At 37.5% G+C, this 16,368-nt stretch overlaps 1 protein-coding gene and 1 pseudogene across 2 annotated transcripts in view; one reads left to right on the top strand and one right to left on the bottom strand.

Annotated features, from left to right (window-relative positions):
• Positions 1 to 16,368, top strand: part of LOC309627840 (DNA-directed RNA polymerase II subunit RPB2) — a 46,341-nt gene that overhangs the window by 2,111 nt on the left and 27,862 nt on the right. Inside the window, exons 2-9 of the mRNA XM_082390074.1 lie at positions 674 to 746; positions 4,014 to 4,164; positions 8,755 to 8,867; positions 8,989 to 9,208; positions 9,591 to 9,749; positions 13,156 to 13,320; positions 15,460 to 15,656; positions 15,820 to 15,939. Of these exons, the coding sequence (XP_082246200.1) occupies positions 674 to 746; positions 4,014 to 4,164; positions 8,755 to 8,867; positions 8,989 to 9,208; positions 9,591 to 9,749; positions 13,156 to 13,320; positions 15,460 to 15,656; positions 15,820 to 15,939 (1,198 nt within the window). The remainder of the gene's footprint in view (positions 1 to 673; positions 747 to 4,013; positions 4,165 to 8,754; positions 8,868 to 8,988; positions 9,209 to 9,590; positions 9,750 to 13,155; positions 13,321 to 15,459; positions 15,657 to 15,819; positions 15,940 to 16,368) is intronic.
• On the bottom strand, positions 5,611 to 8,747 carry LOC309627921 (coatomer subunit zeta-1 pseudogene; annotated as a pseudogene). Its single transcript has one exon. The product of its transcript is annotated as a coatomer subunit zeta-1 pseudogene (transcript).

Below are 16,368 nucleotides of genomic sequence, written 5' to 3'. Positions count from 1 at the left end.
GTAGCATTGCTTTAGCTGTATTCTCTTAGTTATGGGAGAGTCAAAAACCCACCCAGATTCAAGGGGAGGAAGCATAGACCCCCTATATCTTGATGGTAGGAGTGTCAAGATCACTTTATAAAAGAGCATGTGAAATGGAAGATAGTTGTGGCCATCTTTGGAAAATACAGCCTGTCATCCCTGTCCATGTGTGAAATGTTGCTGTAATAGACAGCCCACCTTAAGGTATTGCCCAGCTATTGGAGTCCTTTGCTGACTCCTCCCTCTTAACCTGATCTCTGACTCCAGTCTCTGAGGAGCCTATTGATCAGAGGATTATGAGCTTGCTCCTAGTTATCATTATAGTTAGTTAGTAATGAGAATTATGTGGGCTTCTTGGAGATGATGGAACAGTTACAAATTCACACGACTTGCACTGAACCTTTCTCATGAGCCCTCTTTGTGTATTGGGAGAATACCTATGTGACGTAGACCTATGTATGTGTACATATATACCTATGTATGTTGTTTCATTACAGTTCAAGTAATGTGATGACTGAAATTCTAAAGAAGTGGGATAAAGTGATTGTTTTTTATTTAGTAAAGAGTAAATGTGTTTTTGCTACTTCACATCATAGTAAGATGTGAGCTAGTAGTATTTATTGCAAGTGAGAATGATTTTTTTTTTTTGCAGATATGCAATATGATGAGGATGATGATGAAATCACACCAGATTTGTGGCAAGAGGCATGCTGGATTGTAATTAGGTAACTTTTTAGACCAAACTGAAGAAGTTTTAAAAGGCACTGTAAATTGTACAGGGATTTCCTGCTTATTCTGTGTTTGAAAATTAGATGTTCTATGTGAATATGCTGCATGAGAGCTGGTTTGTCATTTTATTTATTTAACTTTTAAAGTATTTTGATATACAGAAAAGTTACACAAAGAATTCATGTACACTTCACCCAGATTCCCTAAATGTTAACCTTATGCTGTGTTTTCTTTGCCTTATTCTTTCTCTATCTACGTATTTTTTTTTCTGAAATATTTGAGAGTCAGTTGTTTACCTAGGAATATTCTTTTACATAATCATAATCTTATTAAAATAAGGAAATTAATTGATACAGTAATCTTATTTAATCTAGAGACCTTACGCAGATTTTACCAGTGTCCTAGTAATGTTCATAGCATAATAAAAATTTTCTTATCCTGGATCCAACATAAGATTATATATTACATCTTGTTTTCATGACTTATTCTTTTGTCTCCTATAATCTAGAACAGTTCCTCAATCTTCCTCTTTCCTATTTTTGTTTTGGTTCTCAAACTCACCATCTCTCCACAGCTTCCCATGGCCTCACTTTTTTTTTTTTTGACCTTGACATTTTTGAAGAATATAGGCAAATTATGTTTTAGACTGACCCTCAGTTTGGGTTTGTCTGATGTTTCCTCATGATTAGGTTCAGATGATTACTTTTAGCAACAGTGATGTTCTGCTCTCAGTGCTTTGTATCAGGAGGCACATGATGCCTATTTGTTACATTACTGGTGCTGTTAATTTGATTCCTCTTGGTTTTCTCCTTGTTTTAAATGGATAAAGTTATAACAGGTGGTATTTCGACCCACATTCCCATCCAATTCTAAGTGTAATTAAACTCTAATAAAACTCAGCAGGAAGCCTTACATATAGGTAAGAGAAGTAACTTTTAAGTAATAAAGTAACATCCTGCTATGTTAGGATATAAAATGCTACAAGTCTCCTCACTTACCAAACTGACAGGTGCTTTGTATATAGTAACATTTTGATGCCTGTTTGAGCCCCACCGTCTCCAAGATGCACATCCTCTCAGTTGACACTCTCCCTTTTCAAAGAGCACAAGCTTCTGAGCTTCTGACATTTTACCAGTTGTATATGGAATAAAACTGAACCTTTGCTGAATGTTGTTTTGTTAAAACTATGAGTTTTGGGGATGTAAGTATGTATTTATTTTTCCTATTAAACATGGGCTATAAACACTTTGTATTGAGACATTTGTATCTTCTATGATTTTGAGTATTAAACACGAAGAGACATTTTACTAGGAAACAATAACTAGCCAGATATTTGGAGTATGCCTATATTCTGTGGTTGCCAGGGAGAAAGAATATTTTGATCTTAGCCAAAAAAAAAATTGTTTTCAACTTATGTGACAAATTGCTCAAGGATTATATATGCTATTTGACAAGTCCTTGCATTTAACATTTGTTACAGAATAAAATGCCGTTTGATTTTTATATTTTAATTGATTATAGGTGCTTTAGTTATTTGTGATATGACATTTTGTTTTTTCACTATTTAATATCAAGTGATCTTTCCCAAGCACTGTAAATGTGATATTACTTAATATATAGTGACTTCAGTAAGATGTCTCTTGGACAATCGTCATGGTAGTAGATACCATAAATAAGAACTATTCAAATAGTTTAGGTGTTTAAGGGATGGCATTCTAATGAAGTACTGTCCTAATGATTTTGGGGAGAGTAACTATGGTTCAGCTTCCTGGGAGGATGAAACTTGTCCATAGTTTTTTAAAGATTTTTCATTGTAAATTGTCCATAAAAACCATTGCTGTTTACCTTACAGATTGTGCTTTCCATGTGCTTATGTACCAGTGGCTGACCCAAATGGTTGTGAGAAATTTCTTTCCTGTCAGCTCACAGTCTCTACTGAAGGAAGTTGCCTCCACTCTTCTTGAGTCTGTGCCTTATACAGGGATGAATGTGTACTGTGTTCTCTGCCATAGAGAGCTTCTAATATTGGTGGCCATGGTTGATTGAATCAGGGCAGAACCTTGACCCAAAGCCAGCCAATCTGTAGGCTGGCCAGTGACGTGTGAGGTGATCTGATGATGCCAAAATGGGAGACTGATGATTAGTTGGGCTACACATGTTGTCTCAGAAAATTGATGTGAGGATGGGGGGAGTTAGTTACTAGGCAGAGAGGGCAAGGAGCTAAGTCCAGCTATGCAGCTCTTCCTGTGTGGTGGTGAGGGGAGAGATTCCTCTTGCAAACAGTGTGTCTACTCTTTTAGAGTCTCTGTCCTTCTTTAGGGCTTCAGTATTTGATTTCTGTGTCTATACTAATAGCTTTGATCTCTTACCCTTGCTCCATTTTTAATCAGTCATTTGCTGAGTATTTTCACTTGAATGACTTAGTCTCATCTTACCTTTAACATATTCAAAGTAGAATAATCTTTAACCTAAAACCGAAGTTCTTACACATGCTATATTTTAGTCATTGATATCATTTTCTTCCCTCTTATTCAAATTAAAGTTCTTATTTTTATCTTTTTTTCCATGCTTTTTTTTGTTTTATAAGTTTTAGGTGGACAGCGTTATAGTTCAACATCTGAATACACTACAGAGGGATCACCACCACAGTCTAGTTACCATCCGTCACCATACATTTGACCCCCTTCACCCATTTCACCCACACACTAACCCCCTCCTCTCTGGTAACCACTAATCTGTTCTCTGTGTTTGTGAGCTTTTGTTTTCTTTTGTTTGTCGGTTGGTTTTGGTTTGGGTTTTTTTTTTTTTAAGATTCCACGTATGAGTGAAATCGCGTGGTATTTGTTTTTCTCTGACTTTTTTCACTTAGCATAATATTCTCTTGGTCTGTCCATGTTGTCATTTATTTTTCTCTTTGACTATGCATTTCATTAGTTTTGAGAAATGTTTCAAGAGGTTGGATGAAATTTATCTATAAAGGACATTTATAAATTAGGGCTTCCTTATAGTTCTTATGTTGTGCTTTAATAATTTTACCCACAAGTATGTCTCATTTCCCCAAACTTAACAATAAGTTCTACAAAGAAAGTGTTCCTAGTCTCACCTCTTTTTTGTATACCTCATAGTATTTTATGTAGTGATGGGTGCAGAGTGTTGGTATTTAATGATTAGTATTTGTCAAATTTGATGATAATGAAAATGGGGAAATATGCTAGAAAACATCACTGAGTTGTAACTGATTATGAACTCAAATATTTTCCCAGTTCCTATTTTGATGAGAAAGGCTTGGTGAGACAACAGCTGGATTCTTTTGATGAGTTTATTCAGATGTCTGTTCAAAGAATTGTGGAAGATGCTCCACCTATAGACCTACAAGCCGAAGCTCAGCATGCTAGTGGAGAAGTTGAAGAACCGGTAAGATGGTTCAATAAAATAACATAAATAAGGGTATTGATTTGAAATTTCGGTCCTTCTCTCACCTGGCTTAAAGGTTACAAAAAAAAAAGTTAGGAGGTGTTTTTATTAGTGTACTTAGAATGTTTCAGTCAGCTCCTGATTTATTCTTACTAATGGAGAGATGCATTTTTGCAAGTAATGTAAAATCCTAATTCTTATTCAGATAGTATGTGTTTAATAGCCAGGAAGAGGAAACTCAGAGGTATGATGAACTACAAAGAGAAGCAAACCAGAAATAGTCATATTGCCTCAGAAAATCCCACTTTTTTCTTTCACAGAGTAAGGAATCAGAAGAAAAATAGGTGAAGGACCTTTTTCCCTTGATTATTTGTTGCATGAAATACATTATTATATCAATATAAGAGATAATAAGGGAAAATCACCCAAATATATTAGCTCTTTTAATTTTTCTAAGTTCATTGTAGTCTTTTTTTTTTTACACATATGCGTGTTTTCAGCATTGTTAAATCATAGCAAGGCTATCATTTTAGAATCTAGTTTTACATGAGTGATTGTAAATAAGTGTGTAGTCCAAAAAATGACTGTCCCTAGTTTTTTTTTTTTTTTTTTAACATTATTTATTTATTTATTGGCCGCGCCGCCTGGCTTGCAGGACCTCAGTTCCCTGATCAGGGATTGAACCTGGACCACGGCAGTGAAAGCCCAGAATCCTAACCACTAGGCCACCAGGGAACTCCCATGTTCTTAGTTTTTGAGTAGAGAGGCAGCATGATGGGCCTTGAGGGACAGAGAAAGCTAAAAAAAAAATGAGGTAGAGAAGAAGTAGAATTAGACAGAGGGAGAGATTATTATTTCCTGCCAGTTCAGTCCCTCTTTTCTGTAGCTTATCTTGTAAGGGCTGATGTATTATTCTCATTCTGGTTGGAGGTGCTGCACAGACTTTTGCTGTTAAGAACAAAAATAATTGGCTCTTCTGGCACTGTGTTGGAAAAATGGGTGTAAAATGCCTTTCCTATACTTAACGGCGTTTTCTCTTCATGGTCTTTTCAGAACAAGAGAGATAACAATATAACATAGCAGCTTCATAGTGCCGGAATAAGTACTACCAAAGGAAAAGATCTCTCAAGCTTGGCTATCAGAGCTTAGTGGAAAAGATGGGAGGGACTTAAGCTGACTGTGAAGGGTGTTTGTCTTAGTAGGGAAAAGATATTTAATCATTTCAGCGAAAATACTTTGTGTTTTTGGCTTGTGGCTGGAATAGAGGGACCACAGTAGTCAGTATATTGTTTTTGGTTTGATCTGTTTTTGTTAGGTGTTCGTGGAAGATAAGATGGAACCAGATTGTCACATGCTTTGGATGTCATTGGATGTCATGGGGCATTGTGGAAGAATTGTCAAAGAATGTACATGAAGCGTTATTTTTAAAAGGTTACTTTGGAAAAAAAAAGGTTACTTTGGAAATGGTGTTTACTTGGAGTGGGAAGAGGCCAGAGTCAGATTAAAATCTTGGAATAGCTGAAGTTTCAGATAATAATGTCCTAGATTAGGGTAATAGTGGAAATGAGTAGTTGGATGGCTGAATTCCTTTTGGTTCATTATCACCACTAGTTCTCTTTGCTCGTTACCTACTCCAGTTTGGGAAACTTGGGTATTAATAATTTTCCTTTAGTGGTCTGCTTAGTCCCATCTTTTCCTTTTCTGATATATTTGATTTAGAGAGAAATCCACTATCCATTTAGCTCTGGAAAGTTCGCATGGATCTTGTTTTATTGGGTAGCAGATAGATATTTAATTGAAAACTTTTCTTTCTCCTTTCTTCCTTTCTTTCTTTCTTAACTATGGACTGAGCTAAAGTCAGCCAGGGTTGGAAATTCTCATTCCTTTATGTAGAATAGTAATTAGGATTTTCTGTGTGTTTTTTAATTCCTCTTTGCACAGAGCAGTATATGAAGGTGGCTGTCATCCTGACTCTATACATCTCTTACACAAAAATGCCCCCCCCCAAGGATGCCCAGTTATCCACCCCACTTCAGTTTTGGAGAATTGGCAGGTGGGGCAAAACGCTAAGTCTCAGGAAGGTTTCTTGAGACATTTTTTTTTTTTTTTTTTTTCTGGCTGTGTCGGGTCTTCGTTTCTGTGCGAGGGCTTTCTCTAGTTGCGGCAAGCGGGGGCCACTCTTCATTGCAGTGCGCGGGCCTCTCACTGTCGCGGCCTCTCTTGTTGCAGAGCACAGGCTCCAGACGCGCAGGCTCAGTAGTTGTGGCTCACGGGCCCAGTTGCTCCGCGGCATGTGGGATCTTCCCAGACCAGGGCTCGAACCCGTGTCCCCTGCATTGGCAGGCGGATTCTCAACCACTGCACCACCAGGGAAGCCCTCTTGAGACATTTTTGTGGGAAGTTTTGGGTCAAGGGGAGAGATGAGACCCAACAGTGGGTGTTCCATCCTCGCCTCCCTGGGGAAATCCAAATCCCAAAAGTTTTCTGAAGAGAGGCACCTCTCTCAGTGAACTAGGGAGGGGAGGTGACCAGATGACCAGACCTACTGCCTGGATGTAAGGCTGAGGCAGAGAGAGGACAGGGTTAAGCAGATATCTCAGACCCAAGACAGAAGAATGAAATGCATGAGGTGGGGAGAAGGGGACTGAGAGATCCCAGAGGCCCAAGTCATAAATTCCACCCTGTCTCCAGTTCTGAGCAGAAACTCTTCTTCCCAAGACTAGAATGGGGTTTTAGTTCAGGGACTGGCTTTGCTCCAGGGCACAGAGAGGACAAGCTAGGCAGAGATCCCACAGGTAGTGAAAGTGGAGAGTTAAGGTATCGGACAAAAAGATGGACACTCCCACAATGAGTACGCACAGACCACAGCAGTTTTGAAACTATAAGCCAGGATCAGGGTAAAACGTGCAGCTGTGGCTGAAATACAGAATGTTATAGGCCCTCTCCAATAAAATTTAAATCACTGCTTATTCCACTCTGTCCCCTGCCTATGAGTGTTCCCAAGCTTTTTTCCAAGTCTGGAGTCCTGGACAGTAAGAAGGAATGGGGGAAAATACTGAGGCCAGCATGCAGGGCTGCGACTGAGACATGATATGCCTCTCCCCACCCCCACTCATTCTGTAGAAAAGAATTCACTCTCCCTCCCCTTCATGGGCTGTTGGGATGAAGGCAGGGTAAAGACAAAGGGAGGAAAACACTCAGCACATTCTTTCTCCTGCTTTGATCTGAAGTGTAGCTGCAGCCAAAGAGCACAGAAGTGGGGGAGAAAATATGGGGGATAGGAGAGCATGGGAGCATCATCCAGTTGAGAAAGGAAGAGGGTTCTTCCACTGCCCTGTGTCCAAAAGTCTGCTGAGAGCTTTAGTCCCAGAACTGCAAAAAAGAGTGCGAAGGAATGGGAAGTGTATACAGGTTTGTGGGGGAGGCAGCCACAGACAGGATGGAGATCTAAGGATCCCTGTGATCCCCGAGATGACCCTGAGAGCATTAGTTGCGGGACTGGATGAGAAGTCATAGCAGACATGTGGATTTTTTGAGGGGGTAAGGAGCCAGGAACAGTGAGGTCTTCACCGAAGGAGTGACCACTTGATCTGTTCTTTGGCTGACTGCAGCACCTGAGACTTGGTCTGCTCTGTAAGGGGGACATCTCCCCTTAGTGCCACCCACTGTACCCATTGCTGGGGATTGCTCTCTAGGATCACCCCCCAATCTACGATTTCATCCACAACCAAGAAGAACCCCTCCATGTTCTCCAGCAGAGCTCGCTTTTCTACATTTTTCCTCAACATCTGGCTCAGTGAGTCGAAGAAGAGGCAGTTCAGAATAGCCATGAGCATCATCTCATTTTCGTATGAGCTGCCAATCGTATAGAAATAGAGATCGATACTGCTTTTGCATACCACTGTCAGGCCTCCCAAGAGGGCAGTTTCAGTGTCAGTCTGACAGGTCTTGTTGAAAGTGTTCTTCTCAAAGGCCTTTTGCTCCTTGACACCGGGGTAGCAGTTGTCACAGTACTTGGCAAAAAATCTATCTCCACCATTGTCCAGAGTCAGAATGGCTTTGACAGTGTACAAGGAGGGGTCCAAAATCAGCTCATCCATCTTGCCCCATAGCTAGTACCGATGTCTTCTGTACGTTTAATTGAAGAGTTAGGTTTACTTTTTTTCTATCTTCTGTTGATTAGTTTAGAACACGCTTCTAATTATATGAATTTATCTTTTCTTTGTTTTCTGATAACTTTGTTAACCTGACCTAAACTAAGGAGAGGGCACATGAAACAGCTATACAGATCATTAATGCAAATCCATTTCAGTTGTTTGATATGAACTCAGAGCTTAGTCTTTATTTACTTGTGATATATTAAATCTCCTTTTGTCTTCCACCTTAAGAAAGTGATGAAGTATATAACTTGACATCTGTGGAATATGGATGTTGCCTTGGGAGAGTCACCATTTTAGTAAAGTGGATTAATTTTGGCATTTTCTAGAGCTGTTTCTACTCAAAATGTTAATGTTGATTAAAATGGAATCATTAAATTGTTTATGGAAAAAAATTATTTACCCTTTTCCATTGTTTTTGTTTTCATTTTAGCCAAGATACTTGCTGAAGTTCGAACAGATTTACCTCTCCAAGCCTACCCATTGGGAAAGAGATGGTGCTCCTTCACCGATGATGCCAAACGAGGCCAGATTAAGAAATCTCACGTAAGAAAGATATTTTCCAACAGCTGATACTGAAATAAGATTCAGAAAATAAAATTTTAGCTAGTTGAGAGTTTTAGTAATCACCTTACTGTTCACTTGTGATCTACTTTTATTTTCAAAGGTACTCTGCTCCACTTTATGTTGATATAACAAAAACAGTCATTAAAGAAGGCGAAGAACAACTTCAGACACAGCATCAGAAAACTTTTATAGGAAAAATTCCAATTATGTTGCGTTCAACTTACTGCCTATTGAATGGCTTAACAGATCGTGACCTTTGTGAGTTAAATGAATGCCCCTTGGATCCTGGTGGCTACTTCATTATTAATGGATCCGAAAAGGTATAGTAGCATTATTTTTTTTTAATTACCAAATGATGATTAAGATTTAAATCATGAAAGTTGAAATCAAAAAGTAAGCTTTTGTATAATCTGGAAGTAGCAGTTGAATTATTAAGGAGGTGACAGCCGAATTTATATTAAACCAAAACTTTGTGTAGCTGTATATATTGGGTTGGTCAACCCAATAATATACACTAGAAATTTGGTCAGTTTGAGCTTATATGTTTTGGTGAAGCATTTATGCAAAATGGAGTTTGTAACGTTCAAGAATTGATGTTTCAGTGAGCCTATACAGTCAGACTAATAAAGATGCAGCTTTCACTGTTCTTTCTAATTCAAAGACCTTGTCGGTTTTATGGCTGTAATTTTATTGTCCCTATAGGTTCTGATTGCTCAAGAGAAAATGGCAACAAACACAGTCTATGTGTTTGCCAAAAAGGATTCTAAATATGCCTACACAGGAGAGTGTAGATCATGTCTGGAGAATTCTTCTCGACCCACCAGTACTATCTGGGTTAGCATGCTGGCAAGAGGAGGACAGGTATGGACTATTATATGCTATTTGGGTTTATTCCTTTTGGTCTAGTTTTGTAAGTTACCAGGCTGCATGTTTAGTCAAAAAGTTTTTCTGGAGCATATTATCAGTGTTGTATGGTAGGCATTTTATTATTTACTTACTACTGTGTAAGTAGTAGTAAGTAAATCCTATCATTTTTGCCATGTTCTTTTTGTTAGATACAAATCAGTACATCTAGTCTATACTCAAGGGGGGACTACACAAGGCAGTAGTAGTAGGCAGGGATCATTAGGCACCATCTTAGAAGCCACCTACCATAGGCATGTTACTTACAATAATGTAATCTAATAGCATTTCTTGACTGTTTGCTATGTGCCAATTATGTTACTCAGATTGCTTGATATAATTTTGCAACTATACTGGAAATTTGTTGTAATTAACCATTTAATTTCATGTACATTTTTACTTGTAAAAATTTTTAAAATAAGTCATATATACACATTAAATAGTTCAAAAAAGTACAAAAAAGCGTACACTATAAAAATTAGTCTTCCTTTGACCCCCCAGATCTCTTCTCTAAGAAGCAGCTTGTTTTGATAATTTCTCATGAATCCATCCAGAAATAGTCTTAATTAAAAAATGCAAATGGGGGCTTCCCTGGTGGCGCAGTGGTTAAGAATCCGCCTGCCAGTGCAGGGGACACGGGTTCGATCCCTGGTCTGGGAAGATCCCACATGCTGCAGAGCAACTAAGCCCATGCGCCACAACTACTGAGCCCACACGCCGCAACTACTGAACCTGCGTGCTGCAACTGCTGAACCCTGCATGCCTAGAGCCCGTGCTCTGCAACAAGAGAAGCCACCGCAATGAGAAGCCCGTGCACCACAATGAAGAGTAGCCCCCGCTCGCCACAACTAGAGAAAGCCCACTCGAAGCAATAAAGACCCAATGCAGCCAAAAATAAATTTAAAAATTAAAAAAAAAAAACCAAATGGGAGCATACTATACACACTGTTTGAACATTGATGATATCTTTTAAAAACAGGTTTAGATCAGCAGTTGATCATTGTTTCTAAGCTGTGATATTCCATGCATAGATATAGCATAATTTATTGAGCCATTTCCCTTGTGATGGATGTTTAGGTTTCCAGTTTTGTGCTCTTATAAACAGTTCTGCAGAGTCTAATGTCACTTTAATAAGTTTTATAAAGAAGAAGAACTTGAACATTAGAGAGGTTTAAGTGCCTGAAGTTAAAATCCTGTGTGCAATAGGTGTTCTAAAGAATTAAAATGGTTTTTACTTGTGAATGGGGGTAGAATGGGGCCCAAGTACAAGTGTTTGGAAAAGATCCCCAGGTGATTGTGATGTGCATTCTTTGTTGATAAGCATTGGCCTGGATTATGGAGGGCAAAAGAAAGGAAAATCATCTGGATTTAGTGATAAGTTTGACAGGATGAATCAGTTAAGATTCTTTGGTTCTTTCCAGAATTTTCATTTAATCAATTTAGGAATCGGGCCTGGGTGCCCATGTTGCTGTTGTTTTTAATTCCCCAGAGTACTCTAATGCAAAGCCAGAGTTGAAAATCACTGAGCAAAAACACAAGGTCTTTGTCTTACAATCATGGGAAATAAAATTAAAAGGATAACATTTTAAAGGAAATGAAGTGAACAGTCAAGGTGTATGGTCTTTATTTTGTTGAAATTCAGTATACATGTATATTTCTGTGTAGGTTTTTTGTTTGTTTTTTTGTTTTGACCTTGCCACTCGGCTTGCGGGAACTCAGTTCCACGACCAGGGATTGAACCCAGGCCTCAGCAGTGAAAGTGTTGAGTCCTAACCACTGTACCACCAGGGAACTCCCTCTGTGTAGTCTTTTTAATTTTTTTTAATTCACAGACAATTGTTCATAGTGATTCTGTCGACTTGGACATTGTGGCTAAAAGATGTAGCCAACAGCCCATTCCCATACTCTGTGTGCTTTCGGGGTGCTTTGTAGTCAACCCTGGCTAAGTATGGGACAGTTGGTATCTCACAACTCCTTATATCCACCAGGCTTTGTGTAATCTTTGCCAAGGGCTTCATTATCATGCCCATTAGTGCCCACAGTAGCTATTTTAAAACAATCTGAAACCTTCCCTCACCTTTCCAACTTTACAAATTACTTGCCTTGGGCCTTGAGGCTTGCTGGCAACGGAGTGAAATTAGGATTCTCGGCCACTGAATTTCCTGTATTTTATTAGGCTCCTAAAGTGTGTGCACCCAAAAAGATGACTAGTCTGCCTGAGCTGCCAACACTGTGATTATAAGTATCAGCAGCACGTGGGCAGCCGTGAAAAAAAAAAAATTCTATCATTCTATCCTGAGGTTCTAGATAAAATAGAGAACGTCCAAGAATTGATTTTTAGGAAGAACCTAGTGAGTTCATTTTTAGACAAAAGGTTTGGAGGGGGCGTGGTGTATGGTGTAGGCATTCTTTTTTAATGTTTTGTGTATTCTGAAAAAGTTCTATGATGAAACAAATGGAATAATTGAAAATTAAGTTGAAACAACCAAATGGCAGTTGGGATGGGAGGGTTGAGAGTACAGGAAAAAGGTCAAGATGAAGATTCGCCTGTCCTTTATGTAAAGTTGTTACTGAACATCCGTGAGATGGGTTAAGGTTTCTAAGGAAGGAGGCCTGAAGTAGGAGGAGGAAGACAACAGAAACTGTTATTAGATGGACCATGATAATGTAGGGTTATGAGGCCAAGAGAAAATAGAATTTGATATTGAAGGAAAGAAATTTGATTAAAATTGAGAAACCAGGTGTTTGTATGGCAGTGTAGTAACTTTTATTTCACTTCTGTCTGTGTTGCAATTAAAGAGGGAGAAATTGGAAAAGAGAATCTTATGTGAGAGAGCTATTTGTTAATTTTGAAATATTATTCATATTTGGAGATATGTCACAGACCAACTCTGAGTTAGTATTTATTTTTCATTCTGTGCTTAGCTTTTTTCCACATTTGTCTAGCTATATTCTCTCTTACTTTCCCCTCATCTATTTCTTTCTTCCAAAATATTTAATTGTTTTGTTTGGGGGAATTGTTTTGTTTATTTGTTTTAATTGTTTTGAGGGGGGGTGGTCTGTGTTCATACCTGCAGCCAAAGATCATTTCCAAATACAGTTGGGGGCAGTTCTAGAGGATCTTGGCAGACAGAGAGTAGAGAATGTAAGTTCTCTCAGGTTCAGATGACCAGTCTATCCATCAAATAAGTAAACCTCTTGCAGTGGTTTTTGAAAAGCAGCCATAGGACGTTCCTTAGAATATGAGAGGCATGCCTCTTTTGAAATACCTACAATGAACATGTATATAAAATGGTTCTTGTGATGTTTATATATGGCTATAACCTCTGTATTCTCATATTCTAATGATTTTTTATTTTTCTAGGGTGCAAAAAAGAGTGCTATTGGTCAGCGCATTGTGGCAACCCTACCATATATCAAGCAAGAAGTTCCCATCATTATTGTGTTCAGAGCATTAGGTTTTGTGTCTGACAGAGATATTTTAGAGCATATTATTTATGATTTTGAAGATCCAGAGATGATGGAAATGGTAATGTGCAAGCAAAATGTATTCATAGTATTTTTCAAGAGGTTTAAAGTTACTGACTGTTGCTAATCCTAGAACATAGTAGAAAGCTGCTCTGAAGATCAGTTTAGCTGTTGCAAACCCCATGCTGTTTACTGTGTAGTGAAAGCCTTCAGCCCTACCTTGGCTTCTTTCTTTTTTTTTTTTTTTAAAGGCATATAAATACCAGAATTTAATGAATTAATTTTCTGTTTTACCTTTTTGTTTTTTTTCTTTTTTTTTAACATCTTTATTTGAGTATAATTGCTTTACAATGGTGTGTTAGTTTCTGCTTTATAACAAAGTGAATCAGTTATACATATACATACATCCCCGTATCTCTTCCCTCTTGCGTCTCCCTCCCTCCGACTCTCCCTATCCCACCCCTCTAGGTGGTCACGAAGCACCGAGCTGATCTCCCTGTGCTATGCGGCTGCTTCCCACTAGCTCTCTATTTTACATGTGGTAGTGTATATATGTCCATTTGGCTTCTTTCTTGACAATTCTCTGTAAAATCTACATGAAAACTAGAGGCAGTCAGAGTTCATTGACAGCAGCAAGAAGAAACAGTAGTAAGGAAAATCGTAAAAGCATACTAGTCTGATGCAGTTTAGTAAAAAGGGAAAATGTAGTTGATATCTTCTTTTTTTAAAAAAACTTTTTATTTTGAAATCATTTCAAACTTATAGAAAAGTTGCAAATAACTCCTGTATACTCTACACCTATTTTCAGCAGTTGTTACCTTTGCTGCATTTGCTTTAGGATTCTCTTTATCTATATATACACATTGTTTATTTCTGGATCATTTGAGAGTAAGTTTTAGGCATCATGCCCTTTTACTCCTAAATACTTCAGTGTATATTTCCTAAGAATCAGAATATCTACTCACATAATCATAGTACTACAATTTTTAAAATTGGTACTTCAGTGCAGTACATACTGTTAACTTGGAGATCTTATTTAGGTTTATGTCAGTGGTTCTGATCATGTCCTAATGGCATTTCTTTTTTTTCCTGGTTCAAAATCCAATCCAGGATAATGTATTGCATGTTGTTTTTATGTCTCTTTAGTCTCTTTTAATCTTCCCTTGTCTTTTTCCTTAGTGTTTCATAACACTGAAGTTTTTGGAGAGGATAGGCCATTTATTTTGTAGAATATCCTTCAATTTGGGTTTTTCTGATATTTCCTCATGATTAGATTCAATTTATGCATTTTCTGGCAGGAGAAATACAGAGGTCATATTGTGTGCTTTCCAGGGCATCACATCAGGAGTCACATGATTTTATTTTGTCCCATTATTGGTAATGTTAATTTCACAGTGCCGTCTGTTAGGTTCCGCCACTGTAAAGTTATTATTTTTGTGGGAAGGATTGTTGAGTCTAGATAAATATGCATTTCCTTATCAATCTTTTCCATTGATGATCCTTGGCTAAGGAGTAGTTGATATTCTTAAAATTGTCCTGAATCATCCAGAGTCTTTAAGACTACAGAGAAATAAGGTAAAATACAGGCTAAACATCGGTCACAAAGAAAGTGGAGTATATTTTAGTTATTAGAGTATTTATTGATATGGTTACATGACAAAAATGGATTCTGGTTAGATTTTTACTTTAAGTTTTTGGCAATAGTCATATGCTTTTAAAAAAAAAAAACTTAAAGGTAATAAGTATTTAGATACTTAAAAGAAAAGATAACCTTTTAAACCAAGGCTGAAAACAGTATGACACATTTATTCATTTGAGACTTAGTAAATTTTAATTTGAGTGTTAAACTTCTCTAAATTGATTTTAGATATTTGAAAGGAACTTTTTAAAGCTACTGTTCATGAAAATATAAAAAACAAACAAAACATCCCCAAGACTCACTGTGCTCTGTTATAATGGAATTATTTGTATTTTTCTGGAAAGTATAATTGTCTGTGCTGATGAGTGGATTTTTTTCAGAGGTCCCTAGATCTCCAAGGTGTCTTCAAGTTCTAAGATTTTGTGATTCCTTGAATTTCTAAAAATATTTGCATATTCAGTTAGGTTCATAGGGATATTTAACATAAATTAAGTGACAGTTACCTTATTTTAAAGTAAAGATATGAATTTGAAAATAATTTTTATTTAAATTAACTGTTAGGTTAAACCTTCTCTCGATGAAGCGTTTGTCATCCAAGAACAGAATGTCGCACTAAATTTCATTGGTTCAAGAGGGGCAAAGCCTGGTGTCACCAAAGAGAAAAGAATTAAATATGCAAAGGAAGTATTACAGAAAGAAATGCTCCCTCATGTTGGCGTCAGTGATTTTTGTGAGACCAAGAAAGCTTATTTCTTGGGGTATGTCAGATTTCATTGTTTTAAGTTCTTTGCCAAGCTGTGGTGGAGATAAAATTTTTCTTAAAGCTAAAAATGTCAAAATTGATGTTTTTAATGTATAAGTTTTAAAAAAATGCCAAACCATGTGCTTTCTTTTTTACTTCTTTCTTTTCTTTTTTTAAAGGTACATGGTTCATAGGTTGCTGCTAGCAGCTTTGGGTAGAAGAGAATTAGATGACAGAGATCACTATGGAAACAAAAGATTGGACCTTGCTGGACCACTACTTGCATTCTTATTTAGAGGGTAAGGAATTACAGAGTGATATTGTTAAAAGTAGAGAGGTTTCACTTTAAATTGGTTATTGCACTTGAGATGCTGAACTATCTTGGCATCCATGTTGGGTGCACATGAAGTTAGCTACATTCTTTGCCACTTGCCCAGTTTAGTTCTATTGATACTTCATATTTGACAATTTCAATTGTGAGGAAGTTTATAACTTGTTTACGTTTTCTCTACCTTTACAAAGCATTTGAGAAAGCTGAATTATTGCCTTGATTTTCTAAGTGCTGATACTGGAATTTTTATTAGTTCTGCTTTGCAGTTTATAAAAACACAAAAGCTGGAAGGAAGTCTATCAAGATATTAGCAGTGGTTGTGTCAGTATTGGGGTTATCTGTGATTTTTGTCTTATTCTTGATATGTTTTTATATTTTCCATATTTTCTATAATGAA

This window comes from Balaenoptera borealis (assembly GCF_965194805.1).
Source record: "Balaenoptera borealis genome assembly, chromosome: 4".
NCBI classification, from domain to species: Eukaryota; Metazoa; Chordata; class Mammalia; order Artiodactyla; family Balaenopteridae; genus Balaenoptera; species Balaenoptera borealis.
The sequence above is the reverse complement of the archived record's forward strand: the minus strand, read 5'-3'. Positions and strand labels throughout refer to the sequence as shown.